General features: G+C 33.8%; 4 protein-coding genes across 4 annotated transcripts; 2 read left to right on the top strand and 2 right to left on the bottom strand.

Moving 5' to 3' along the window:
- Window positions 1–154: 154 nt before the first annotated feature.
- On the bottom strand, window positions 155–4,185 carry LOC145597104 (uncharacterized). Its single transcript, XM_081653274.1, has 4 exons — window positions 4,085–4,185; window positions 1,799–1,956; window positions 902–1,272; window positions 155–493 (listed from the first exon to the last, which is right to left on the bottom strand). The coding sequence occupies exons 1-4, from the start codon at window positions 4,183–4,185 to the stop codon at window positions 155–157; spliced, it is 969 nt and encodes a 322-aa protein (XP_081509400.1).
- A 337-nt stretch (window positions 4,186–4,522) lies between these two features.
- LOC145598001 (protein EMBRYO DEFECTIVE 514-like) lies at window positions 4,523–7,169 on the bottom strand. The gene is made up of 2 exons (XM_081654288.1): window positions 6,797–7,169; window positions 4,523–4,998 (listed from the first exon to the last, which is right to left on the bottom strand). Exons 1-2 carry the CDS (start codon window positions 7,127–7,129, stop codon window positions 4,663–4,665), a joined length of 669 nt encoding a protein of 222 aa, XP_081510414.1. The 5' UTR covers window positions 7,130–7,169; the 3' UTR covers window positions 4,523–4,662.
- A 7,968-nt stretch (window positions 7,170–15,137) lies between these two features.
- On the top strand, window positions 15,138–16,616 carry LOC145597105 (uncharacterized). Its single transcript, XM_081653275.1, has one exon. The coding sequence runs from the start codon at window positions 15,138–15,140 to the stop codon at window positions 16,614–16,616; it is 1,479 nt and encodes a 492-aa protein (XP_081509401.1).
- A 655-nt stretch (window positions 16,617–17,271) lies between these two features.
- Window positions 17,272–25,437, top strand: LOC145598341 (uncharacterized). The gene is made up of 8 exons (XM_081654685.1): window positions 17,272–17,459; window positions 18,150–18,433; window positions 19,431–19,502; window positions 20,712–20,776; window positions 20,970–21,126; window positions 21,962–22,045; window positions 22,125–22,214; window positions 24,913–25,437. The coding sequence occupies exons 2-8, from the start codon at window positions 18,167–18,169 to the stop codon at window positions 25,033–25,035; spliced, it is 858 nt and encodes a 285-aa protein (XP_081510811.1). The 5' UTR covers window positions 17,272–17,459; window positions 18,150–18,166; the 3' UTR covers window positions 25,036–25,437.
- Window positions 25,438–26,849: the final 1,412 nt, after the last annotated feature.

Raw genomic sequence — 26,849 nt, forward strand, 5'->3', positions numbered from 1 at the left:
GTCTAAACAAAAACTACATCAGTTAACCCATTCTTCTTTTCTTCCCTCTAAATTAAGGTAAACTAAACAAAAGTTGCAACAGAGTTGCAAGATGTAACTCTGATTAATTATTATCCCTTCTAAAACTAAACTTATATCACCATGAACAAGTTGATCATGAGCAAAAGTAAGAAAAGTTCACGTCATCCATAGCATCCACAACATCATCTCCATATTGATCATCATCACCCTTGCTAGTCTCAAAATTCGCGTAATCAATAGAGTTGCTAGCAGAAGAAGAAGAAGATTGGGAGCTTATTACATCGTAATTCAAGTTGTTGATCATCTTTCTTTTCTTGTAATTTGCCTTAAAGCAAGCTTGCCTAAGTCTCTTTGTTCTAGTTTCAAGTTGAAGGTCAGGCATTTCTCCCATCAATTTCTTTTCTTGCTCTAGAATTTGTATGGCTTCTCTTAGCTTTGCTTCGTTCTTATCTCCTCCCTCCTTTCCCATCTCCTGTACATGTATATATAATATATTCGTGGCACTATCAATTCAATAAAACTTATCGTGAAATCTTAAACACTGACTGATATGAACTAATAACGTGACAACTAAATTCAAATGGTGACGTAACAAAGTTACAAAGTTATGTCCGATTAAGAAAGATAGTATTATTGTTTTTAGTTTATCCTTTTTTTGTCGTCAATTTTTAATATGTATTTTATCAATACCTATATCGGTATAGTTTTAAGTGCAACCTAAAGCACTTATTGTCACAACTCACAATCAAGTTGCATTATGGCCACATAACTCTTGTTAATACTCACGAGATATTAGGGAATTGTACGTAAAATTAATGTGATAATTAATAAAATGATAAACATGATTAAATTACCTAGCAACAAAATAAAAATTAATTACCTGAACATTCTTGATTAATGTTTGGAGGCTCATGAGCTTCCTATGAGGCCATCGTTGAATGCCCAACTCTCGGCATCTTTTCTTAAGCAAAGTTAAGCCAACGTTAAGCTCTTTAGCAGCCCTAGTTATTGGCATGTAAAAATACTGGCTTATTATCTCCTTTGAAAGTGCCTTAGACGAACAATTATTATTGTTGCTAGTCTCTTGTTCTTCGGATGATCTTAACTCATTAGTCTTGTTTTCATGGAGATTATCGTTTCTATAATCAGATTCATCATGGCACAACGCCAATGGAGGCGGCATGTTCTCCAACTCCAAGTCTTGCAACCCCTCAAATCCATGTACATAATCATCGTACATCGTGCTATTATCTGCATGAATTTTTTGTTTAATAAGCACATTGACCAAATAATAGTTCGTACGTAGTATAACATACTACTATACTAGGATCCATATTTGTGATTTCTTGTCTAAAATAATAATTTCATGCTCGTATATAAATTGCAATGAGTATATTCTCTTCACAAACACATAGAAAGTTAGAAACTGCTTGATTTGTATGTAGTACAATAATATGATAATCATATCAAGCATATATAACAAATTAATTTTTTATGTTTGGTTTTTCATTTTTTTTTTTTTTTTTTTTTTTTTTTTTTTTTTGATTGGGTGAAGGAAACTCGCTCATTTTAAACATGAGTTATTTGCCTAATCCATCAAAGTAGGAGTACATAAGAGTGTAATTTACATTACGTTTTCGTACGAAATTAAGACAACTCTTCCACAAATCTTGGATACTACTCGAATATAGATACATTTGCATAAGTATATGGATAATTACAAATAAATAAATAAAACATGTAAATTATATACACATTAATAAAACAAGAAGATTACCTTGAATAACATGTGGAATAGTGAAGTTTGACACAATATCAAGGGATGTAAAGAAAGGATAAGTAGGATCATTTGGAAAGCATTCTATCAACGGCGTTGCATCCATCATGCTCACATCCAATGGAAGCTCGTATTGCCAATCACATGGAATATTATATCTACTTTACCACCCAAAAAAAATAAAAAAAATATTATTATCAAGATCATACAAATACGATTAAAATTGAATTGAGAACCTCCAATTTTATAATAATAATATGAAAAATAGAGGCCAAAGGTAAATTTGTGCTCGACGTATGTACTTAGACACATATACAGAAAATAAAATCGAAAAATCCCCATAATCGTTGAATCATATGTTCTAACTTCTAAGCATATTATAATTATACATTGTGCGACTTACTATTGATGACATATTTACATGTTAATTACTTAAACAAAAGAAAAATCAAGTAATCCTTACTTGGGATCAAGATATTGATGAGATTGAATAGAGTGAAGTTCGTCATTCTTTGGTAGAGACCAACGTGCAAGATTATTATTACTCCACATAAGGATAAGGGAGAGAAGAAACAATGTACAAAAATGGCTTTGAAAGGTCGTAAAACACGAGTTTGATCAATTTAGAAATATGTATATTTATACTAGTGTTCATATACGACAGAAATACTAAATGAAGAGGGAATATAAAGAGATTTTTGTTAATTGTTACATTTAATTTATGTGACGGCTTATGATGGTTTTTACCACATTAAGTTATGGAATTATTAGTGGTGTTACTTAGCTCATTATTGGATCGTACCAAGTGTGATTAATTAATTATTAGTGTACATAAATTACATAATCCATATACTACGGTACTTCTTTATCTCTACGTATTAGGCTCTCACAATTTTGGAGCTTGAACTTAATTTGATTTAATTCTCTCCAAATAATTTTGTTCTATGAACGAGCATTTTCTACAAAAAAAATTACTCCGGTATGAATGTGCTAAGTATTTTGTTAGTACAATTCTAACATTTAGGTATACGATATATCCATTGTTTAGGTAGTAGAAACACGGAGTACATTATTTAGGAGTACATTATTTATAGAAATACATAGTTCACAAATTCAATATACATACAACTATACTCTATGTTGAGAGTAAGGGATAACTTAAGTGGTTAGAACTCCCCTTTCGATTCTAAGAGATTTTAGGAACAATTCTCGTCATATGTCCTTGTGGCTCTCTAATTTAAACACCAATGATATTACGGAGTACTATATTCTATGTTAGCACATGTATATAATTGTTGATCTAAAAATACGATTTACAGTATAAATTACAACTATAATTATACAATAGGATAAGAGTATATATTTACACGTACTTTTTAGTTTAGTGATGATGGATTAGATTTGATATTTACAAGAGTAATATTGGAAAAAGATACTTATTTCTTGAAAATGTAAAATGATACTCCTACTCTAATTATTATGAAAGGCTAAAAAGATACTCCGGTAATTGTACAAAGTGTACTCCAAATCGGAAAAGATTAGGGAGTACTTAGCTATTTTGGCTAAGTAGCGAAATAAATAATTTAACAGTTTTGGCTTGTAAATTAAAATGTGTTATTACTTATTAATAACAAAAATCAATGTCACACTTATGCAAATAATGGAATTTACGTACAATTCATTTTGATTGATCATTTATGTACATTCACTGTTCCATCATTATGTTAACGGAATAATGAAGATGATTGTATTTGTAGAAAAAAATAATCCTGCATTCATTTACATTTAGGGCCTGTTCTCTTACGTTGAAATTCAGTTCAGTTCAGTTCAGTTCAGCTGAGTTCAGTTCAGTTCAGTTCAGTTCAGCTCCTAATTTCCTTCTCTTATAAAATATTCATTTCAGTTCAGTTCAGCTGAGTTCAGTTCAGTTCAGCTGAGTTCAGTCAATGAGAACAGGCCCTTACTGGAGGCGCAAAATTACTCTAAATCCCAAGAAAGATGGTGGATGACTTTGGTCATAGAGATGACACATTGAGCAACGGTTTTGTGATTGTGGTCATAAGTCATAAAACTTATAAATGGCTGGTTTTTGTAGCCAAACGATATATAATAAAAGTAAAGAAATTTGAGATTTCACAATCCGTGCATCATATGGACTTGATTACGAGCTACAACTATGAAGTAACAATATTAGGGACGGCTAAAGTTTGAAGAAGTCCAATTCGCACTCTAACCTGGCCTACTCGAGACCTCTCTCCCCTTCATCTTAATTCTTTCTCTACATACCTGAATTTTGGGTTATTTGAAAACCTACTTGATACTGCAGAATACTTCTTGAGAAAAATTTTGCAACAATCAAAATCGTTCATTGTCATAGAAAGCTGCATTGCCTAATGCCTACATACTTGTTGGCAGTTTGCGCCTAGACAATTGAAGGATTTTGTCGATGCCAAAATAGTTGGTCATTGCCCTGTAAGGCTGTATTCATGAGTTCATGACTTCCTGTAATACCTGCTGACAAAGGCAGAATGTGATCTACACACTTCCTGAAACTAAAATCTTCTACGGATTCATCAGCTCTTATGCCAAAGAAACGACGACTTTTCCACTCTGGATGTTACTGAAGTCTCTTTAATACCTGTTGACAGTGACACCAACTGCAATCCTTCCCAAAATCAATGGAGAAATATAGCTAGTAAAAAAATTCACACACACAAGTTAAACAACCTAAAAGGAAGAGTTATTCATAAAATTGTAGCCAAAACTTGATATTACATAGATTTGGTGCAACAGAATAGGCATAGTAGCACCTGCATATCTGGCATTAATACTCTTACAAGCTCTAAGTTAACTTAGGTCAGCTATCACCTTCTAAACTTGCCGCCCCCTCTTCCCCCACCTCTTCCCCTACCACGACCACGCCCGCCCCCTCTTCCCCCACCACCACTACCTTTACCACCACCCAATGCTTTGTTCACATCAGTTTTAATCTTCATATTTTCTGGCAAAGGCAGAATGTGATCTACACACTTCCTGAAACTAAAGTCTTCTACAGATTCATCAGCTCTTATGACAAAGAAACAGCGACTTTTCCACTCTGGATGTTGACGAATTTCAAAAGCATTAATTCCTGAGCCAATCTTCTTCTCCGGCTCTGGATGACCTTTGTTTATCAGCTCCTGCAGCACCAATTGCTCATACTGGAAGAGGGGAATACAAGGAATTTGATAACATTAGTATATTCTATTGAAAGTAAAATAGTACTAGGTATATGTTCTTCAGAGTTCTGAGGCATGTGAACAGGATCATATATCAGGACAAAAAAATAAAATACAGTTGAAAATCAACCAAATGAGCAAAAAAGAAGAAAAAATAAAATAACTGCACAAGCCTATTGATGAGATTTGGTATATTATAAAGCTATCATTTTCCATTCCTCATTGAACACGATGATTACATTGAACATAGCATGAAACAAACAAAGGAATGACCAGAGCCACTTAATGATAATCAAAGGTTCAAGGCATGTATAAAACTAAGGGGCTGTTTGTTAGCCGTTTCTTGGAATTTCACTCCCCTTTTCTCAATATTCAGCTCCCTAAAATCTCTCTACTCTGATTTCCACCACCATCAAGGGCTTCATCAAACTCCCAGAATCCCCCATACTATGACCACCTTCCTAGCTAAATCTGAAACGCCCCCCAACAACATCAGCACCCCCCCAACACGCACAAGACTAGCCTCCCTCACTTCACCACAACCTAGCTAAATCTGAAACGCCCCCAAGTCTGAAGTCTGAACCCCCTCCCCAAGTTCCCAACCACAACCTTCATAACCTAAACACCATCAAGCCACCCTCCCCACTACACTGCAATGCTGTTATACACTTATACCCAAAATAAAACAAGGAACTACCGCAAAACCTTCACCATGTTATCCTATTTACAAAATCTTGGCACAACACATTCAAATCCCCTCCTCCGTCCCAAAAGAAATAAAGGAAGAAAGAAGTAGCGCAAACATGACAACTCCAAAAAAGAAAAAGATGGAAAGAACTTACCCAAATTTTCACCGAAAGTATTCCTATAATGACCTTATGTCCTTAGAAACTGATTGTCGCTAAGAAGTAAATAATAAAGCAGGAAAATTGTATGCAAACAGACTATTTTCATTTTGAACATCTCAAAATTGATGTTATTCAAGATTTAATTTGAAGGAAATCTCTGTATTTTAATCTATAAAACTGAAAGATGTCTTACAAAAGGTATTCATACAATTCCTTTCCACCCTAATTGGATTCAAAACATTAGTAATGACCTTTGTTCACGAAGATCAAAACCAATGTAAATCAAATTGCATCTCTAACGAAAAGAGAAGAGGCAAAAAAAATTGAGTCTTTGATCAACTTAGAAAATACATTTAAACTTCAAGATCTTGTGAAATAGCTCTGCATTGATAATAATTGACGAAGCTGGAGAGTCCGAGACACCGAGAGTTTCACATCCAAATTGACCATCAACAAAAATAAAAATTACAACTCTCTTTTTAATTCTCAATTTTTTTGCTTAAAACGGTTAATTAATTTTGTTATGTAAAAAAAGAAGAATCTTTTTACTAAAATTCATTATTTAAGAGCTAATCTTAGTATATTTTCACTTCTCCTCAAACCTTCTACAATCATGAGGTAGGTTATATTTATATAGCAAATCCATATAGCAAATTTTTTTAAGTTTTTTTTTATATTGTCAATTAATTTTTCAAACAATTCTCTTTATTTTCTGAAATTAATCGTATAAATATACAAATTAAATCTTTTTTCTTCCCTGTTCTACATCAAACACAAATCAAATTTCCCAACCTTTACAAAAATCCTAATCCATATATAAACGCCATTAATCAATAAAAACTAACAAAATTAACTCACACTAACACCAAACAGAAGTTAACAAACAATCAAATAATTTTTTTAAAAAAAACAAAAAACAAATTTTGCAATACCTTGTTAAAATTGATATTAGTAGGCCAATGATGCAGCAACTTATAAAAATAATCAAACATCTCAACAGACGACCCAAACGTCTTAGGCCCGAGAACAACCGGGCCTTCGGGTTCGGGCTTCCCATCTCCTTCCTCTTCCAATTTCTCCATTCTCGATTCTTCTACAGACTTCTCCTCCTCAACCTTCTGCTTCTTCGCATTCACCTCGGAATCATCCGCCTCTTCTCTCTCTCTCTTCGCATCATCCTTCGGGCCGGGTTGCGGGTTCTCGAGGTCCATGTCCTCTGTTGTTGCAGTGGTGGTTTCGGGTTCAGTGATTGCGTCGGACGCCATTGATGGGGGAAAAGGTGGAGATTTTCTCTCTCCTAGGGTTTTGCAGAGGTTTTGTTGATGGGGGCGTAGTGGGGGAGAGGAGTGAAAGAGGGTTTAACAGGGATTTTGGAATTAATGTTGTTTTTCGTTTAATTGTTATTTTTTGTATATTTATTGGAAGTTAAGGAAATAATATGGGTACTCCGTAACCTAGAGTCCTAGATGGCCTTAGAAGTCTAGAACAAAGCTCAAGAAGACAAGAAGTGTAAGCCCAAGTATGGGAAACAAGTCGACAACAAATGTACGAAGAGCTTGTGTGTTGGAACTCAATTTTAAGATTGTTTGGTTTTCTCAAAAAGGTTTGTTTGGTGAAGATAGTTTTAATTTGGGAAATTAAGCTTTAATAATTTTAATTTTAGGTGATTTCCTTTACATAATCCCAACTATCTTATTATTGAATAATCTCAAGTTTAGGTTAGGCATATTTATTTTTGGAAAATTCTCACTGGTAATCACAAACTTTTATTTTTTCTCAATGGTAAACTCTAAATTTTTTTATTATTAAAAGTAATCACAAATTAACATAACTAAGCCAATAGTAAGTTAAGTTAAACAATTTGTTAATTTCTTAACCATGGTTGAGCTATTGGACTGCAAAAAGACACAGCTACCCTCTAACCAATTCTTTCTTCTTCCTTTCTCTTTCCCCCTCCATTCTTCCTTCTTCCTTCTTCCTTTCTCTTTCCTCCTTCCTGCTGCACTTCCATCCACCAGCCACCGCATCCCCCATCCCCCATCCCAACAGACCTCCCCCACCTATCCAAACCACCAGCCACCACCTCCTCCCCCTGTCGGCGTTTAGCCTCCCGCACCTCTGGACGACCAACCCAACAAAACCGAACCCCAGCCAACACAATTTCACCACAAACAACATCAGCACCCCCCTAAGTCCAGCCCCCCTCACTTGAACACAACCTAGCTAAATCTGAAACGCCCCCAAGTCTGAAGTCTGAACCCCCTCCCCAAGTTCCCAACCACAACCTTCATAACCTAAACACCATCAAGCCACCCTTCCCACTACTCTGCAATGCTGTTATACACTTATACCCATAATAAAACAAGGAACTACCGCAAAACCTTCACCATGTTATCCCATTTACAAAATCTTGGCACAACACATTCAAATCCCCTCCTCCGTCCCAAAAGAAATAAAGGAAGAAAGAAGTAGCGCAAACATGACAACTCCAAAAAAGAAAAAGATGGAAAGAACTTACCCAAATTTTCACCGAAAGTATTCCTATAATGACCTTATGTCCTTAGAAACTGATTGTCGCTAAGAAGTAAATAATAAAGCAGGAAAATTGTATGCAAACAGACTATTTTCATTTTGAACATCTCAAAATTGATGTTATTCAAGATTTAATTTGAAGGAAATCTCTGTATTTTAATCTATAAAACTGAAAGATGTCTTACAAAAGGTATTCATACAATTCCTTTCCACCCTAATTGGATTCAAAACATTAGTAATGACCTTTGTTCACGAAGATCAAAACCAATGTAAATCAAATTGCATCTCTAACGAAAAGAGAAGAGGCAAAAAAAATTGAGTCTTTGATCAACTTAGAAAATACATTTAAACTTCAAGATCTTGTGAAATAGCTCTGCATTGATAATAATTGACGAAGCTGGAGAGTCCGAGACACCGAGAGTTTCACATCCAAATTGACCATCAACAAAAATAAAAATTACAACTCTCTTTTTAATTCTCAATTTTTTTGCTTAAAACGGTTAATTAATTTTGTTATGTAAAAAAAGAAGAATCTTTTTACTAAAATTCATTATTTAAGAGCTAATCTTAGTATATTTTCACTTCTCCTCAAACCTTCTACAATCATGAGGTAGGTTATATTTATATATACATCGTTAATTTTAGGCAAAATACACTAAACACTTTTACACCATGTTCACAAGGCAAACATTCATCCATATAGCAAAATTTTAAGGTTTTTTTTTTTTTTGTCAATTAAGTTTTCAAACAATTCTCTTAATTTTCTGAAATAAATCATATAAATATACAAATAAAATCTTTTTTCTCTACTGTTCTACATTAAACACAAATCAAATTTCACAAACTTTAAAAAAATCAAAGCATAATCCATATATAAACGCCACTAATCAATCAAAACAAATTAAGAAAAACAATCAAAGGCAAAAGAACCAAACTTTACAATACCTTGTTAAAATTGATATTAGTAGGCCAATGATGCAGCAACTTATAAAAGTAATCAAACATCTCAACAGAAGACCCAAACGTCTTAGGCCCGAGAACAACCGGGCCTTCGGGTTCGGGCTTCCCCTCTCCTTCCTCTTCCAACTTCTCCATTCTCGATTCTTCTACAGACTTCTCCTCCTCAACCTTCTGCTTCTTCGTATTCACCTCGGAATCATCAACCTCTTCTCGCGCTCTCTTCGCATCATCCTTCGGGCCGGGCTGCGGGTTCTCGAGGTCCATGTCCTCTGTTGTTGCAGTGGCGGTTTCGGGTTCAGTGATTGCGTCGGACGCCATTGATTGGGAAAGTGTGGAGATTTTCTCTCTCCTAGGGTTTTGCAGAGGTTTTGTTGATGGGGGCGTAGTGGGGGAGAGGAGTGAAAGAGGGTTTAACAGGGATTTTGGAATTTTAATGTTGTTTTTCGTTTAATTGTTATTTTTTTTGTATATTTATTGGAAGTTAAGGAAAATATGGGTACTCCGTAACCTAGATGGCTTAGAAGTTAGAAGTCTAGAACAAAGGTCAAGAAGTGTAAGCCCAAGTATGGGAAACAAGTCGACAACAAATGTAAGAACTAAGAAGACTCGAAGAGCTTGTGTGTTCGAACTCAATTTTAAGATTGTTTGGTTTTCTCAAAAGGTTTGTTTGGTGGAGATAGTTAAATAGTTTTAGCATGTGTTTGGTATAGAGCTTTTAAAAGATTTTTTAGCTTATTTTGTCCAATTAGATGTTTGATTAATTAAAAATTTATTTGGGTGTTTGGTAAATAGCTTATTAAAAGAGCTTTTTAGGCTCAAAGCTTATTGTACAATAAGCTAATTTTAAAAGCTAATTGTACAATAAGCCGATTTTAGAAAAAGCTCTTTATAAGAGCTTTTTAAAATCAGCTTATTGTACAATTAGCTTTTTGTCTTTTAAATACACTCAAACAGCTAATAATTAACAGCTATTTACCAAACATTTTTACACAATCAGCTAATCATAACTAGCTACTATTATCATTTAGTCAAATCAGCTAGTACAATCAGCTACCAGCTAATTACCAAAGAAGGCCTTAATTTGGGGAATTTAGCTTTAAAAATTTTAATTTTAGGTGATTTCCTTTACATAATCCCAACTATCTTATTCTTGAATAATCTCAAGTTTAAGGATATTTACTTTTAATAGGCTTAGATGGCCGATGATCTGACAAATGGGTTGATTTTTTATATTTAATGCCACAAGTCACATTATTATTGGTTTTTTTAGTCACAATTCAATTCAGCTCAATTTAGTTCAGTTTAGTTTAGTTCAGTTCAGTTCAGCTTTGTAAATCAGAATAGGCCCTAAAGCCAAACCTATGTGGACAATATTGTGAGAAATACTTCGTAGTATTTGAATCGACTTATATAAGAAATAAGTTTGCATGTTAACATTATTTGGAAAATCACTCATAAAAAATACAATATTGATTACTAGTATAAAGTCAATAATAAAAAGCATGAAATACTATTAACAACAAGTAGTCAAGCAGTGTTCATAAATCATAAGTACTCCCTCCGTGTTTTTTTAAGTGATACATTTTCCATTTTCGGCCGTGTTTTTTTAAGTGATACATTTCCTTTTTTTGGCAAAACAATACATTAAAATATTATGGCCTTGTTTGGCAAATGGCTGTTGGCGGGTGGCTGTTGGCTGGTTCACTTGGCTTGTTTGACCAGCTGGAATGTTTGGCTGTTTATAATGGCTTTTGAAATTGGCTCTTTAAGCTGGGTGTTTATAAAAGTGTTTGGTAAATTAATTGTTGGTTGTTAGCTGTTTATTAGATAATTTGTGGACCAACAAGCCAAAAGCCAACAAAAAAGCTACTCAAAGCAGCTTTTTCATTTTGGCTTAAAAGCCAGCTTTTTCGCTGACTAAAAAGCCAATTACCAAACACATTTTTTGGCTGTTTGACCACCTAAAAAAGCCAAAAGCCAACCAAAAAGCCGTTAAAAAGCCAATTACAAAACATGGCCTATATCTCTCTCCTCATGGTCCCCACCCAAACCCACTACTATTTTTTTATTATATATTTCCTCTCACATATATTACTTTTCAATAAACTATTAACCCTAGTATCTTTCTTTAACAATTTTTTAATACTCCACTACCCCACTTACCTCTTATTTTATATAAGTCAATTAAATTGCCTAAAACTATGTGCCGATCAATATGTATCACTTAAAAAAACACGGAGGGAGTATAGGAGACTTAAAACTTTGAAAGTAAGACCCAAAGACACACCATAGAAATTGAAGAAGAAGCGATCAAAGCAAAATCCGTGTATAAGGCGGTAAGGAATGACGAAGTCCAAGTCGTGGTCCCCTTACTAAGTTACTAAGCTCTTTCCAAGCGTAGCATTTAAGCCATTAAGCTACATATAACTTCAAGTTATTAAAATGTTAATGGTTGTTAGTCTTAGGCAATATGGTGGAAATTTCCCAAGATCCAGATTCTTTTCAACCTTTTTAGTGCTTACAAAATTTCTTCGCGTTGAATCATGGGAGTAGAACATTTGATTTTTTTTTTTTTTTTTTTGTATTCTATCTGGTTCACCTTTTGGGCTAATCCGAATTCGGGATCCGTTTTTAGTGGTTAGATTTTTATCTTCTCCCAATTGTAGTTGCAGGGATCGAACACGCTGTCCTCCCTACCAAATGTAGTCCCAATCACCACTTCACCAACAGTCAATTGATGAGTAGAATATTTTGACTTCATAAATAAACCATATAATAAGTAGTAATTCGTATGAGAAAATGTTGAGTAATTTCTTTCGGTTATTGTTTTTTATGAGTTTTTTTTGTCAAAACTATACATAGTCCTTATGTAAGGAGCTAAAAAAGGAAAAAAAAATAAATGAAAATATAACATCACTTACAGTGATTTGCACATGAATAGAAGTATAGAACACACCCTTAAACACCCAATGAAGTGAGTTAAACCATCATTAGTGTATTGTATTTGTTTGTATGTTCATATGTTTGTTGTTTGTATAACATTACAAATTTACAAAAACACAGGTAATTATACATTAAAAATTGTTCAGATCAAATCCAATTTAAAATACTAACACCAAAATGCGTAGATATGCCAATTTGATTCACTGGTCAAATTCAAATCAAGTCTATAATAAAATTTTAAATCAAATCATTTTAGCATAAGTTAGATTATTTCAAATCAGTATACGTCTTGGATGCAACAAGTGTCGAACAATAGAACCTCCTTTAGTCCCTCAATTTGTTTATGGTGAATGTAGGTTCCATATAATTTTGCTACCATCTGACACATATGACATATCCAGAAATTAGAATTCCAAATATGTGGGTGACCACGTACTTAGAGTACCCACAGCCATTAACTATTTGGGTGGTTATTAAGAGAGAGAAAATGAAAATATTAATAAAATATTGAGGAGAGAGAAATTATTGGGGTATCAATTGAATAACAAGGTTATTCAAATAACCGGTTATGTATATGGTCATGCAATTTTTTTTTTTGCTTTTTGGTTGACATGGATGGCTAAGATTTTGACACGTAATACAAATATCAATGGTTGAGATTTGCTCTGAATTTATAACCGTTGTAATTTTTGTAACGGCCATAATTTTTAAAATACAATTCTAAAAAAAAAAAAAATACACCAACGGCTCTATTTTATTTTTCTCTATAAAATGAGCCCAATATTGAAGTATTTTGAAACAACTTTTTTTTAAGTGAAAATTACTCTTCTTATTAGCAAATTGTGTTAAGATGAACATTCCAAAATCTAACAGAAAAAAAAAAATCCACAAAATCTCATAACTCATCACAGCCCCAAAATAATCCAAATCCTCAACCTTACTATTCTAATCTTCCAATTGATCTCAACTCAGATTTAGATACAAATTTTCAAAAATTTTCGAATTACGGTTCACAAAATCTCAATTTCTCAAATCCAAGTACTTTCACTCCGTTTCCTTTTCAACCACCACAAAATCCTAATTATTCAAATTCTCCAAATGTTATCCCATCTTTTGAAAATATTCAAATCTCTCAAATTGATTCAACTCCCATGTCTCAACATTTTTCTATGTCACAAGGTGATGGTGCATTTCCGAGTTTCGATTGTTCATACACATCGAATGCATCAGATGACGAAAATGAACCAGAAGTTGAAGAAGGCGAAGGTAATGAAAGAGGTAATGAAGGAGGCAATCAAGATGGAAGGAAAATTTTTTGGTCAAAAGCTGAAGAAGTGGTTCTTGTGAAGGCTTGGCTTGAGGTTAGTCAAAATAAAAAAACTAACACTAACCAAAAGGGGGATGTTTTTTGGAGGAAAATTGAGGAAATGTATAATAATGTTAGACTATACAAACAAAGGTGTTTCGAAGAAGGTACTGATCGGGTAACACGAGAAGATTTGTTGAAAATGAGGGGTACGGAGCAACTTAGAAACCGTTGGAGAAGGATTAATGCTTCATGTTCTAAATTTTGTGGCTCACATGCTCATGCTGAATCAAAAAAGGGAAGTGGTATGAATGATGAAGATGTTATGAAATTAGCATATAGTATATATGCTAACGACAAAACAAAGTCTTCATTATGCTCTAAAACCTTTCAAGACAAGCATGTTTGGGACATCTTAAAACAACATGAAGCATGGAAACCAAGTGAAGATGTTGTTAAAAAATGCAAGGAAAAGACATCCACTCAAGGAAGTGACTCAAAGAGGTCTCGTATCAATGAAGCTGGAAACTACTCCTCTTCATCAAACCCAGAAACACCAACCAGTGGTGATATTGGGTATTTAGGCTTTCCTTCTAGCAACGAATCTAGCAAAAATAAAGGAAAGAGCAAGGTGCCAAACATGCCAAGTGGAGCATGGCAACAATGGTTGGACACTGCCCAGAACATGAACCTTATAAGGCAATCAGAAAATGAAGTTGAACTTACAAGGTTGCAACTAGAAAGGGAGAAAGAAGCAAGGAAGCAAAGAAAAATTAATATGGAGTTATTTAAACACCTCGATTCAAAGCCAAACTTATCTTCGGAAGATCAAGAATTAAGGAGCACTTTGTTGAAGAAGTTGTTCCCCTCAGACTAATGTATTAGTGTATGGTTGATTATTGTCGTAATGTTGGTTGATTTCAAATAATTCCTTTTTTATTGTTCTTTTTTATGTACTTAAGGTCTGATTTGTAGTTTGAATATTTTTAATAAGTTGTTGTTTGAGGATGTGAATGAATTTTATATTGTAATGTCATTATTAATAAAAAAATTAAGTTAAATTACATGTCTCTTCTTATAATCGTATTATAAGCTTAATAATATTATTCAATACATTAAAGTTTGTATATAATAACATATAATTATTATTGATCTGACTAAACCTATTGATTCACTTTGATATATCACTGCAAAAGATGTACATTGATTTACATTACACTGTAAAGTATTTGATGTACCCAACACTGAAAAGCAAATATTAAATACTAGACATTGATGTACTTAACACTGAAAAGGTAATAGTGAATTTTGTTCACTGATGTACTTAACACTGAAAAGGAAATAGTAGCATGTATCACTATGCTTTGACGTACATAACAATGTTAAGGTGATAGTGACAATGCAAAGGCATGCATCTCCATTACTTTTAAAAATTATTAACTACTTTATGAATCATTGCATGCATGCAAGACTTCAAATTTACCATATAAGACAAAAAAATTACTACATATCATACACACTTGTTCTATAAGATGGATACATCAGAGTGGGATTCCCTTGAACAACCATCCATTTCCCCCTATTATACTTCTACCTTCCATTCTCATATCAAATTTGGTTTTAAAAACATGTCATCTGACGATAGCTCCAACTCTTCTAATTCCTCTTCCAATTCAGAAAATAGCCAAACCCAACGATATGAAAGACGAAGGCAAGCCAATCGCCAGTTCGATCGAATGATGGATGAAGTTTTTATGTCCAATCCAGTTGAAGTATATCAAATGTTTAATCAAGTGCCAAGGCCACCAAGGGTTCCCGTTCCAAGGGATCGTGAGGATGGACACAGTCGTTTATGGAATGACTACTTTACCGACCATCCTGTGTTCCCTCCACAATTATTCCGTCGGAGATTTCGCATGAACAAACATATATTTCTCCGAATTAAGCAAACTTTAGAAGAACGTCATCCCTTCTTCCAGCAAAGACAAGATGCTACAGGAAGATTTGGTGCCTCTGCATTACAAAAATGCACCACGGCTATGAGACTAATAGCTTATGGCACCTCCGCTGATTCTGTGGATGACTACATTCGGATTAGTGCATCTCTTGCAAGAGATTCACTTCAACATTTTGTGGAAGGAATAGTCTCTTACTTTAGTGATGAATACCTTCGAAAGCCCAATGAAGAAGATCTAGTAAGACTACTAAGGATTGGTGAACGTCGTGGATTTCCTGGCATGTTAGGTTCTATTGATTGTATGCATTGGAGGTGGAAAAACTGTCCACTTCGATTAAAAGGTATGTTTTCTGGAAGACCAGGTAAACCCACATTAATCTTGGAAGCTGTGGCATCATATGATCTTTGGATCTGGCATGCCTTTTTTGGGACACCAAGTAGTCGTAATGATATTAATGTTCTTGATAGATCCCCATTGTTTAATGATGTTTTTGAAGGTTGTGCACCCTCTATTAACTATGTTGTGAATGGTCGCACATACAATATGGGATATTATCTCACTGATGGTATATATCCTAAATGGGCGGCATTCATTCCTACAATATCACTACCACAAAATGAAAAAGAAGGTCTATTTGCCAAAGTACAAGAAGCTAAACGAAAGGATGTTGAGCGTGCTTTTGGAGTATTACAAGCTCGTTTTGCAATAATACGGAATCCAGCGCTAGCTCGTGACGCATCAATGTTAGGAAAAATAATGATAGCGTGTATTATTATGCACAATATGATTGTTGAGGATGAAAGAGATACATATAAAACGTATTACGATCCAAATGAATATGATCAAGCTACAAATGCGTCTTCAAGTAATGAAAATAATGAAGAGCCTTTTCAGTTCCAAAATAGCAACAACCGAATTGCAAGTTTGGAAACTTACATGTCTAATAGAGCACGTGTTCGTGATGAAGCTATGCATAAAGCATTGAAGAAAGACTTAGTTGAACATATGTGGCTCAAATTCGGTGTTCAAAGTAGGGACAATAATATGCATTAATAGATGTGTAATCGCAATATTATATCATTGTGTTTGTACTTGTTCGCGGTTCGTTATTATCTTTCAAAGACTTTTGTCATTTGATAGAATATATATGTATGATTTTTATTATTGTGGAATGTAGTAGGGTTACAATTATTGTTTGTGTCTTAATTAACGACTAATTACGTACTAATTAATATCAAAATTGCATTATTTTTAAATTTTTGAGATTTTATCTAATTAATGTATGCTAATAAATAATTATTAATTTTGAAGGATTATTACCAAATGCATTATTTAATAATAATAGAATTTAAGTAATAAATTGTGTGGTGGGGTTGGGTAAAAGTAGGAGAGAGAAAATGTATAACCAAAATATTATGGTTAACTATTGGCATACATTGGTTATAAGAGTGGTTATAAGTGAGGTGGAAGATGGATAAAATAATAAAATAATCAATAACCAAGATGGGGTTGGGCAACCATTGTGTATGCTCTTATTAGATTCCATAAATATCATCATCTGTTCATCTCTTAACATTCTAACGTCCGTTATGTCTCAAAAACCAGCCAACCCAATTCCAATTAACAGACGTTAACAAATAGTCCAAGAGTTAAATTCCAAGAAAGCCACCTCCTTTTGGCTTTGTTTTGTTTCAGTCAATTAACTCAAACCAACCAAACCCTGTTTATAAATATAAAATGATTACCCCATTTTCTTTATTTTCCAGAATTTTCTTACAAAAAATCCCATCTCATTTCATCATCATCCTTTTTCACAAAGTTACCCCTTTTATTAGAAAGTTTGTATTTGTATTTGTTGTTTATTCATTCCCCAGAAAAAAAGTTCTGAATCAAAAGGTAATTTCTTGTTATTCTTTTTCAAGTTGTAATTTTTTGATTAAATTGTTCTTATTTGAAGGAAATAGTGTTTGTTTAATTTGATTGTGGTTGATTTTAGGGGTTTTGATTGTTTTTTAATTGATCATTTCACGGAAATTTGCAATTCAATATATAGAATTTATGGGTTTGATGAATTTGGGAATTCTTTGTGTGTTTAGATGTAAAATGTGCCTTTCTTGGAAAATGGGTCGTTTGCATATATGTTCTTCTTAAAGGGGCTTCGAATTTTTGTCTGAATTTGTTATATTATGTAATTTTGATTGATAATTTGAGAACTTTAGGTTATATTGATTATAGTTTTCTACATTTTTTCTAATATATACTGATTTTTTTGGGTATTTTTTCTAGGTTAAAGTTTGAGCCTTCTTGTTTCTTAGCTGGAATTAATTGGGGAAAAACTTATGAACATTTATCTTGTTTCATGGATTGTTTGAAGTGTAGCTATTTAGGAGTAGTTACTTTGTGAATTTGTAATGGGGGTTATTGGGCTTATTGCTTGATTGTTCAGATAGTTCTGTATGCTTACTTGGTTAGGTTTTATGTTTATCTGTTAGTTCTTCCTTAAAGGCTGAAGATGTTTAGGCTGATGAAAATCTGTAGCTTGCATTGTCGTTTACTGAATTATTTGGTTATTCACTTATTCATCAGTTTGATCCGGAAGACAAATGAGTGATCACCATGTTGTGTGTGTGGACCGTCTGATTACATCGGACGCTTTGCAGCCGGGTAAAGGGGTTGAGGTTTCGGAATCGTCTGTTGATAGTCATAATCATGTTGCTGAATCGTCTACTTCTTATGAACCCGGGGAGGTGAGAGATGATGTGCCTGATGAAGAACAGCCTCTCATTCAGGGAGTTGAGTGCAGGATTTGTCAGGAGGAGGATAGTGTAAAGAATTTGGAGGTCCCTTGCTCTTGCAGTGGCAGTCTGAAGGTAACATCTTTACCTTCGTTTTAGAGTTTTAGGTTTGTTTGGTTCTCTTGGCTTCAGGTCATAAAATGAAGGAATAGTGGTCAGCTTATGTGTGATTTTCTATGGAACTTCTTTGTAAAATGCTGTAGTAATACATTTGTACTTCCGAAGCGGGTTTTTCTTTGTTGATTTTCATTATTGTGTTGTTATAACCTAAACATGTGGGTTTAAATGGTAACTAAGTTAATGAATAAAATTAATACTTGGTAGTTGATATGCGGGATGTTCTATGTAAGACTGCGAACAAACTCATTAATTATTTTAGGTTGTGGCATTGTATCAAACGTATTGTTTAATATTTGAAGTTCCATAAGTCTTCCAGTTGTACTGTTTTGGGCTTATAATCATGAATGAAACCGTTGGGAATTGATGGCAAAGTCTTATTTCTGTGGTCCGTCACTCAGCCTGATGAGGATTGTGCTTTCTAAGCTCTCTGTTCCTCGGATTTTGGGGTTCTCACAACTAGTACTGTTTGATTCTTTGGTTTTCAGGAGGATTAATGTGCCTCAAAACTTTTCTTTTCTTTTTAATTTTTGGAGCTTGCGATATGCATAGAAAAGAGAGCTGAAATTCAGTGTGTTTTGTCTAAAATTGGAGATCGAAGTTGTTTCATTAGTTATGCGAGTATGGGCTCACATAAATGCTCCAAACTTTTTGCATAATGTTTGATAACTTTTTTTTCAAAAATCTTACTCTACCATTATTAATCTTGTCAATAATACCAACTCACATTCATATTTTTAAAGATGCATTAGTGCCGTATAGAACAAAGGGACCTTTGTCATTTCATAAACCCACCGTTTTTCCTGTTTAAATGTTCTCTATATTTATATATAGCTTAAAAAAGGATGGAGGTAGCATCTAATTGTTTGCTGGTGCATATTGAAATTGACGCTGGTACTTATCTTACGTTAGATCACTAGTATGTATCTTAAACAAGTTTTTGGTTGTGATGCAGTATGCTCATAGGAAATGTGTTCAAAGGTGGTGCAATGAGAAAGGAGACATCATATGTGAGATCTGTCATCAGGTATGTGTTGTTTCTTGATCTCCATTGTTGGATGATGCTGTTGTTTTTATCTTTGTACAGCTGTTCATTAATAATTTGTTTCGAATTACGTTCTTGTCTTCTTGAGCCTATTTATGCTTGATTTTACCTCCCCCCCCCCCCCCCTTCCCCGATAGAATAAGCTTATTGTGCCGGTTGGTTGTTGCTGTGTAAAGTCTTTGTTTTCTGGCCTACAGGCGTAGATTTTCCCAAGTTTGTTTTGGACAATTGAAAGTGAAATTTTTTTGTGAATGAATGTGATTTTGAATGCATTTGGCATTTAAATGGTCTTCTTCCTTCCTTTATTCTAATCATAGAAATTTCCTGGAACGCTATCAGTTTTGAGACTTTGAGTAGAGAATTGTAAAAGGGAATTAGTTGGCTGATTCTTTTATTTGTCCTTGGTCTTGAGATGTATAGCCTTTTTGTGATCCATATTTTAGAATTGAGGATAAAGTAATTGGGAGCCAGCATCTTTTTATATGAGAACTCTGGAAATATTTTCTTTAGAAGTAGCTTTCAATATTTGGTGTTGGTGGGTATAGCTCCTGTTCGATAGATATACTTCCTATACCCGTAAAATTAGGCTGTATTTGGTTGAAGGTCAATTTCAATGAATTGAGTTCAAATTTCTGAGATACAATAATTACTATTTTCATGTTTGTTTTTGACATTCACTATGCCACTGTATAGCCTTTCCTTGAGGTTATCTATCTTTATCGCCACTGAACTAGTATTAAGTTATTGTCTTCGCAACCAAGGGTCTGATGTACTCTGGGCTACTGTTTTTTTGACTTCATACTGTTGGTTTGGATCTTCTGCAAATGATGTACTGCTAAACTCAAACTTTACCTTTATTTCTCATTTGCCAAATGTGTGTATAGGATTCACTTTATGTAAGTTGGTGTCTTGCAAGTTTTGAGATCTGAACCAAAACCTTCTTTATATTATAATTGTTAATTGCGTAATACTGAAAATAAAGGATCAGTTTTTGTGTCAAATGAACATAGAATGGTTGATCTGAAATATGCTAAAAATTGACTCATATAATATGCTTGATGATTTTGCTTAACTTGGATGCACTTATGTGTGGATCCCCCATTTATGATTCTTGTTTTTTTGGTGCCGTATTTTATTTGTCATTATGGGTATTGAGCCATCATTAAGCAATCTTTCTTTCTTGGTTTATAGCCTTATCAACCAGGTTATACTGCACCACCACCTCCACCTGCTGATGATACCGCTATTGACATCAGGTAATTTTTAGTGGTCTGGTCTTTTCATGCTTTTTTACCAACTGTATTTTCTATGTTGTATGAATGTGTTCCCTTATTTTCATGCACGCACATATTAGGCCAAAATGTTCCTGTTGAGTGGTGGAATAATGACTGGAAATTTAATATGCAGCAGTCTAAGATCCAATTTAATACTTATTCTTTTTGCTTACAGTGCTCAATGGACTGTGTCTGGTGCACCATTGGACTTGAATGACCCACGACTTTTGGCAATGGCAGCTGCTGAAAGACGTCTACTGGAAGCTGAGTATGACGAGTATGCTGATACAAATGCCAATGGAGCAGCGTTTTGTCGCTCTGCTGCACTCATTGTAAGTTGGCATTATCGTTTTAAATGAACACCAATATGATCATAACTATTTTTAGGGCAAGAGGCGCACCAATTGTGACTATAAGAAGTAGGATTCTGTCTTGATAAATTGATGATAAAGGTGTCGGTGTTTTTATGTTTATCCCACTTAACATAATACGCTAACATGACTTTCGACAAGCTGTATATTAGGCCTTATATAAGCCTCTTCTATCAGTTATAGACTTTTTAATTTCTTATTTGATATCTGCATGCAAATTTGGGTTGAATTGTTTGGGTTTACTAAGAATGATGGTATTTCTTGGCTAATTTTTGAGAATTCGGAAACACATATATTTAAAATGCAGTTACAGAAAATTTCTTTTAGATAATTCTGGAAAGATCAGTTTTATAACTTTCATATGCTCTAGAATCAAAGTAAAGAAAAAAAGCCTCATACTGAAAAAGAGTTTGATTACTCGTCACAACACATTTGAAGTCTGGAAGCATCAGAACTCAAGGTTTTTCATTTTGTTTTAATGGCAGTTAATATTAAGTTTGGCCTTACAGTTTGACTAATTAAATGAATAAGTTTCCTTAGCTAGTAAACTGGTTGGTTTGGTTTGTGCTATTAGCCAGTAAACTGGATCTAAATTTGCTAGGTTTGATCACTATGTTGAAATTTAAAAATGGGCGCTTACTGCTTAGTGACACTCTTTGTACCATGCAAACGCTTATGTAATGATGATATAATTTCCCTTTTGGTTTCTTGTCCTTCTATATCTCAGCCTACTATTACTGGTTATTTTGGTTTCCCCTGTTGTTTTGGTTTTGCTGAATATTCTCTCTTGTGGCAGTTGATGGCTCTATTACTATTGAGGCATGCTCTTTATGTGACAAGTCCTGATGGCGAGGATGATGATGTTTCCACATTCTTTTCTGTGAGTAATGCAAAAATTTTGTGAATTGTTGTTGCCTTCTGTTTGCTATACATTTTGTTGACTGGTTTCTTTTTTACAGCTTTTCTTGCTGCGAGCTGCTGGTTTTCTTCTTCCATGCTACATAATGGCTTGGGCGATTAGTATATTGCAACGGAGAAGGCAACGACAGGTTGGTTTCTATACTATTGTTTCTTTTTCCAAAACTTGTGTATTACATTTGTCTCAAATGTGTCTTGGCAAACCTTTTCACTGTCTTTAAAATCAACCTTTGATCATTATCAACTATAACTATTATTTGGACCCATGCAGCACACAAGATGTATCGATACAGTGTTTGATAAAAATTTATCAACTCATACTAAAAGAATCGCCAATAAGATTGCTTAAACTGATTTTAATTTCTTATTTTAATAGAATACTGATATATGATTGTTCAATAAGCGACATAGAAACACTGTATCTTCACTGCAATTCCAATTTTCCAATTAGCATTGTAATATCAAATCAACCAAATTAATATAGCTAAACAACATTAAATAATATATAATGACTCATGTAATGTCTATGTTAGACGGAGCAATATTTCTTGTTCTTGTTATTGATAAGTTTCGCTCATTCTACAAACTCAAAATTCAAATCTCATTGTCACCTCCTCTAATTAAAAGATACGAATTTGAGCATTCTCTCCGCAACAATCACATTCATCTAAATTTGTGTTACGCCTGAGATATACACTGCAGTTTAGATGTCCCAAATATGGTAGCTCACATCATATTACTTGGTTAAATTGAACTCCATTAAAATGAAAAAAAATAAAAAATAAAAAATCATTGCAATGAAAAGATAGCAAGAATATTACCTTTTTTGTTTGTTGGGGTTAACTATAAGGGCTAAATGTCTCCAGGTTGCATCCCTTCCAAGGTTGGTGATCAGCAACAAGTTTTAAGGGTTTTTTTTCCTCTTCATGTTGTGTCCTTGAAAGCATTTTTTACTGACTCGCATAGACTTGTATAAAAAGCAGAGGGAGAAAAAAAACTTGTTTGTTGGAATTTTTTAAACCAATTTATGGAAAACAATAGTTGCTTAAGATGAAATTGTTGAAATTTAATTGGCTTTCAATGGACAATTGAATATATGCTACTCAGTTTAATTAAAGAGTTGTACCCATAGAACCAATTTTTTTCCCTCATAGCAATGAGAAATTTCATGTTTTGGGATTTAGATAAATTACAAGTTTTTAACGACTACCCCCCTTATAAATTTATTGTTATAGATAAGGATTAGATAAGGTGTGACTTGTGGGAGGGATACCATGTAGATACATTCTTTTGAGACAGTAAGCATCTTGCTTTTTGTCAAGGGTATACGAAGATAGCTTTCATTTTACTAAGATTTTGAAGGCTCAATCTTCAACTCCCAAGAGAAATCATTGTTTAGAATTAGTGTTAATTTAGGTAAGAATGAGAATTTGAGTGATCTAGGTAGACTTTTTGTTTTGTGAACCAAATTATAGAGGAGGTGATGTGGAACCTATAATGAAAGTCGTGGCGTTTATCTTATTAAGTTGGTTACAAATTCTTGAATAAGGCGTACTTTCCTTAACTTATTGTTAGACAGGTCAAAATTAGGGCCTATTCTCTTACGTTGAAATTCAGTTCAATTCAGCTCCTAATTCCTTCTCTTATAAAATATTCATTTCAGTTCAGTTCAGCTGAGTTCAGTTCATTCAATGAGAACATGCCCTTACTCTCAAATTATTTCAAATTACCCTTATATATATATATATATATATACTATAAAAGTTGCCATTTTTGTAACCATAAATTTTATCCTTAATAAACACTCAAAATGTATTAGATTAATCATATTAGCCTTAATAACCTATATCTATTAGATTATACACATTAAAATACAATCAAACTCTTACAAATTAAAAGTTACCCTTGAATGAGTTAAAGTTACCATAACAATTGTTAAGTTACCCTCAGATTGACCGTCTTCCAATAAAGCTAACAAAAGTCCGCCTTATACAAGACTTATTGTGAGTTGGTAAATAGGCAATAGCTGGGAAATAGTTGCTATATTGGAGGTGGAAAGGAGATGAAAGATGAAGGAAGTGGATGTAAACTAGAGGTGGAAAGTCACCTCTAAAATAAGAGTTATGAGCATTAAGATGTGTTCCCTGACACTTGACTGAATTGACTCTGATACCTCTCTCGCATTCTCTTATAATACCTACTAATTTCATGAGACCAAGCTTGTCTAGTAACTGAAACCTTGTACTGCAAAAGCATTTGGACTGCTTTCCTAAGTGTGTCTCTGCAAAAAGAAACTTGGGAAACAATAATCGTCTCTCATCAGCGAATACTGAGTCTCTAATGCAGAGTCTAGATTAAATTCAATGTTTATGGTCTTTTGGACCAATAAGGGATATTGAATAAAAAGGAAATGATTGATTTTCATAATCAATGTATGCCTTTACATTTCGTCCTGTTTCTCTGGAATTATCAACTGGCTTATCAATTTATCTGTATTCCACCCCCCCCCCCCAAAAAAAAAAAAAAAAAAAAAAAAGAGGAAAAAAAAAACATATATTGGCATCAGAAAAGCTATCACGTCTTCATTTTGTAAAATATAATACAAAGTACTAGTATGTGACACTTGCTATATGGATTGTTTCAAAATAGTTAAAGCATACCATTTTGTTCTTTGCTATATGGATTATTTCAAAATATCCTCCGACACCTCCCTTTCATTCTTCTCTTCTGACTACATTTCTATCTCTTCTTACTTTGAAACAAAGGAAGTGCTTTTATTGTTTGGACATGTAATGACATTCATTTTTTACGTATGTTTGATTTCAACAGGAAGCAGCTGCATTGGCGGCAGGTGAAGTTGCATATGTGATACAGGCAGGACAGCATGGAGGCGTGCATTTTACCTTAGCTCCTGGGCCTGCAGCTGCTCCACAGCCTGAACAACATCAATAGCGTGTTCAGTAACTTGCTTAAATATATTTGATCAAATCAAAATTCCAAGTTTCTTGTAGAGCTCCTGGTTCACAAAATTTGCCAATTTATTCTGGCATAAAACTGCCCGCCATGTTGTAACCTTTTCAAAGTAAACTTACACGGAGTAGCTAAAGAAACGCTGATGAAAGGGTCATGAAACTCTGTAGCTATAGCTCTCATTTGCTTGTACATAAACTCCATTATCGTTCCAGACGTAATTTGTATCCTTTGTAGCACATGAGAGCGGAGAGCCCATTACAAGCAACAAATTATTGTCTTTTGACATAATTTTTCTGAATCTGTATGAATTGTTACTCCATATTTCTCCCATGGTTGCTATGTAACAGGAATTATTGCAAGGGAACAAAATTACAAAACTTATTGAATACTTGGCTTACTTCCCAAGTGCTCGTTAGGAGGAACTAGTTTAAGCCACTTAATCTATTCGTTAGGGTGTATTTTTCATGCAAATCAAATCACTCAATTGTTTATAGTGTAATTGGGCATTCATATGTCAACTAAACGACCACTAATATTTGATATGAAGATAAAAAACGACGAATATAGGTAAATCCAAAGTAACAAAGTGATTTCTTTGGGTATAAGCTAATAAAGACATAAACTTTGGTCAGTGTGGCGTGCTAAGTTTTTGTAGGTACAATGTTAAGCTTTTAGATGACAAATGGTGAGTTTTGAGTCTTAGCATGTCTAACTAAAACCGAACTCTAACTTCTTGAGTGGTCGTTTTACCTCGTTGGTAACAAGCTTCACATTTACATATTGGCCCAAATTCTTATTCTTTTGTTGCTATATCTAGCTTTCTAGCCAATAGTACGTGATTTCTTTTGTGCATAAAAATTTGGTTATGAACGAAAAATGTGAGTTAAATCATAGAATTGGTCCATTTTCATTGTCCCCTCTTATATTAATAAATTAGTGTTTAAAAGTTCAAATTTGATGGCTAAGAGTGATTTTTTTGAAAGCAACAAGTCATGGTTTTGATTTTATTTTTTTAGCTTCACTTTAACTTACTATGCTAAAGCAAAATGAGGGACTAAAGACCCACAATATTAGAAGCATATTTATTTTTATTCTTTTTCCGTTGGACCATACCCATCTTTATTAAATAAATTAAATAAATCTAATGTGTAATTAGGTTTTATACTTCTTGAACTTTTGTTCTATAAGTGTGACTAAGAATTCCATAATGTGTCAAAATTGTTAGTTTGTAGACAGTTTGCGAGTTCAAGAATTGCTGGACTCTCATTTTTTCCTAATTCTATTTATTTAAGGAAATGCCCAATTAATCTCTACCTACAATTCAAGTATTTTTTTTTAAGGACTCTATTGTATTGGATGTGTTATATTCTTAGCATTGGCAAATTCATATACGGTACGTAAGTTTGAATCATTTAAGTGAAGAACATTAATATTGCAAGTGGCTATATGTTGGTCAAATTCGAGTGCTTAGTATGTAATAACGTAAGTCATCATATGTATGTAAAACCATCTTAATCATCACAAGTATTAATTTTCTTACATGTAAATGCTAAATAATTATATACTCTATAGCTAGGTGATACTAATAAAGCGGGATCAAATTCAATACTTTATTTGTAATTTGTGACTCTCTCTACATCAACTATTAAAATTTCGGGATCAAAATCCTTGTATCCTCTCCATTGGCATTCGACTCAGCTGATCACCTCAAGATAGGGATCTATTGGGGGTCCATTGTATGCCTGTCGAAAAATTCAGTGTGATACTAAACATTACTACAAGCATAAAGAGCT

Source organism: Chenopodium album, chromosome 20 (genome assembly GCF_948465745.1).
Source record: "Chenopodium album chromosome 20, dcCheAlbu1.1, whole genome shotgun sequence".
Lineage (NCBI taxonomy): Eukaryota > Viridiplantae > Streptophyta > Magnoliopsida > Caryophyllales > Amaranthaceae > Chenopodium > Chenopodium album.

Bases quoted from the DNA above. Each gene is read 5' to 3' on its own strand.
- LOC145597104 (XM_081653274.1), bottom strand. From the start codon at position 4,185: ATGCAGCTTTCTATGACAATGAACGATTTTGATTGTTGCAAAATTTTT. The intron at 1,957-4,084 runs GTATGTAGAGAA...GTGGTAAAGTAG, and splicing joins TCAAATAACCCAAAATTCAG to ATATAATATTCCATGTGATT. The intron at 1,273-1,798 runs GTAATCTTCTTG...AAATTCATGCAG, and splicing joins TATTCCACATGTTATTCAAG to ATAATAGCACGATGTACGAT.
- LOC145598001 (XM_081654288.1), bottom strand. From the start codon at position 7,129: ATGGCGTCCGACGCAATCACTGAACCCGAAACCACCACTGCAACAACA. The intron at 4,999-6,796 runs GTATTGCAAAAT...CCCCTCTTCCAG, and splicing joins CTAATATCAATTTTAACAAG to TATGAGCAATTGGTGCTGCA.
- LOC145597105 (XM_081653275.1), top strand. From the start codon at position 15,138: ATGGATACATCAGAGTGGGATTCCCTTGAACAACCATCCATTTCCCCC.
- LOC145598341 (XM_081654685.1), top strand. From the start codon at position 18,167: ATGAGTGATCACCATGTTGTGTGTGTGGACCGTCTGATTACATCGGAC. The intron at 18,434-19,430 runs GTAACATCTTTA...GTTGTGATGCAG, and splicing joins CTTGCAGTGGCAGTCTGAAG to TATGCTCATAGGAAATGTGT. The intron at 22,215-24,912 runs GTTGGTTTCTAT...TGATTTCAACAG, and splicing joins AACGGAGAAGGCAACGACAG to GAAGCAGCTGCATTGGCGGC.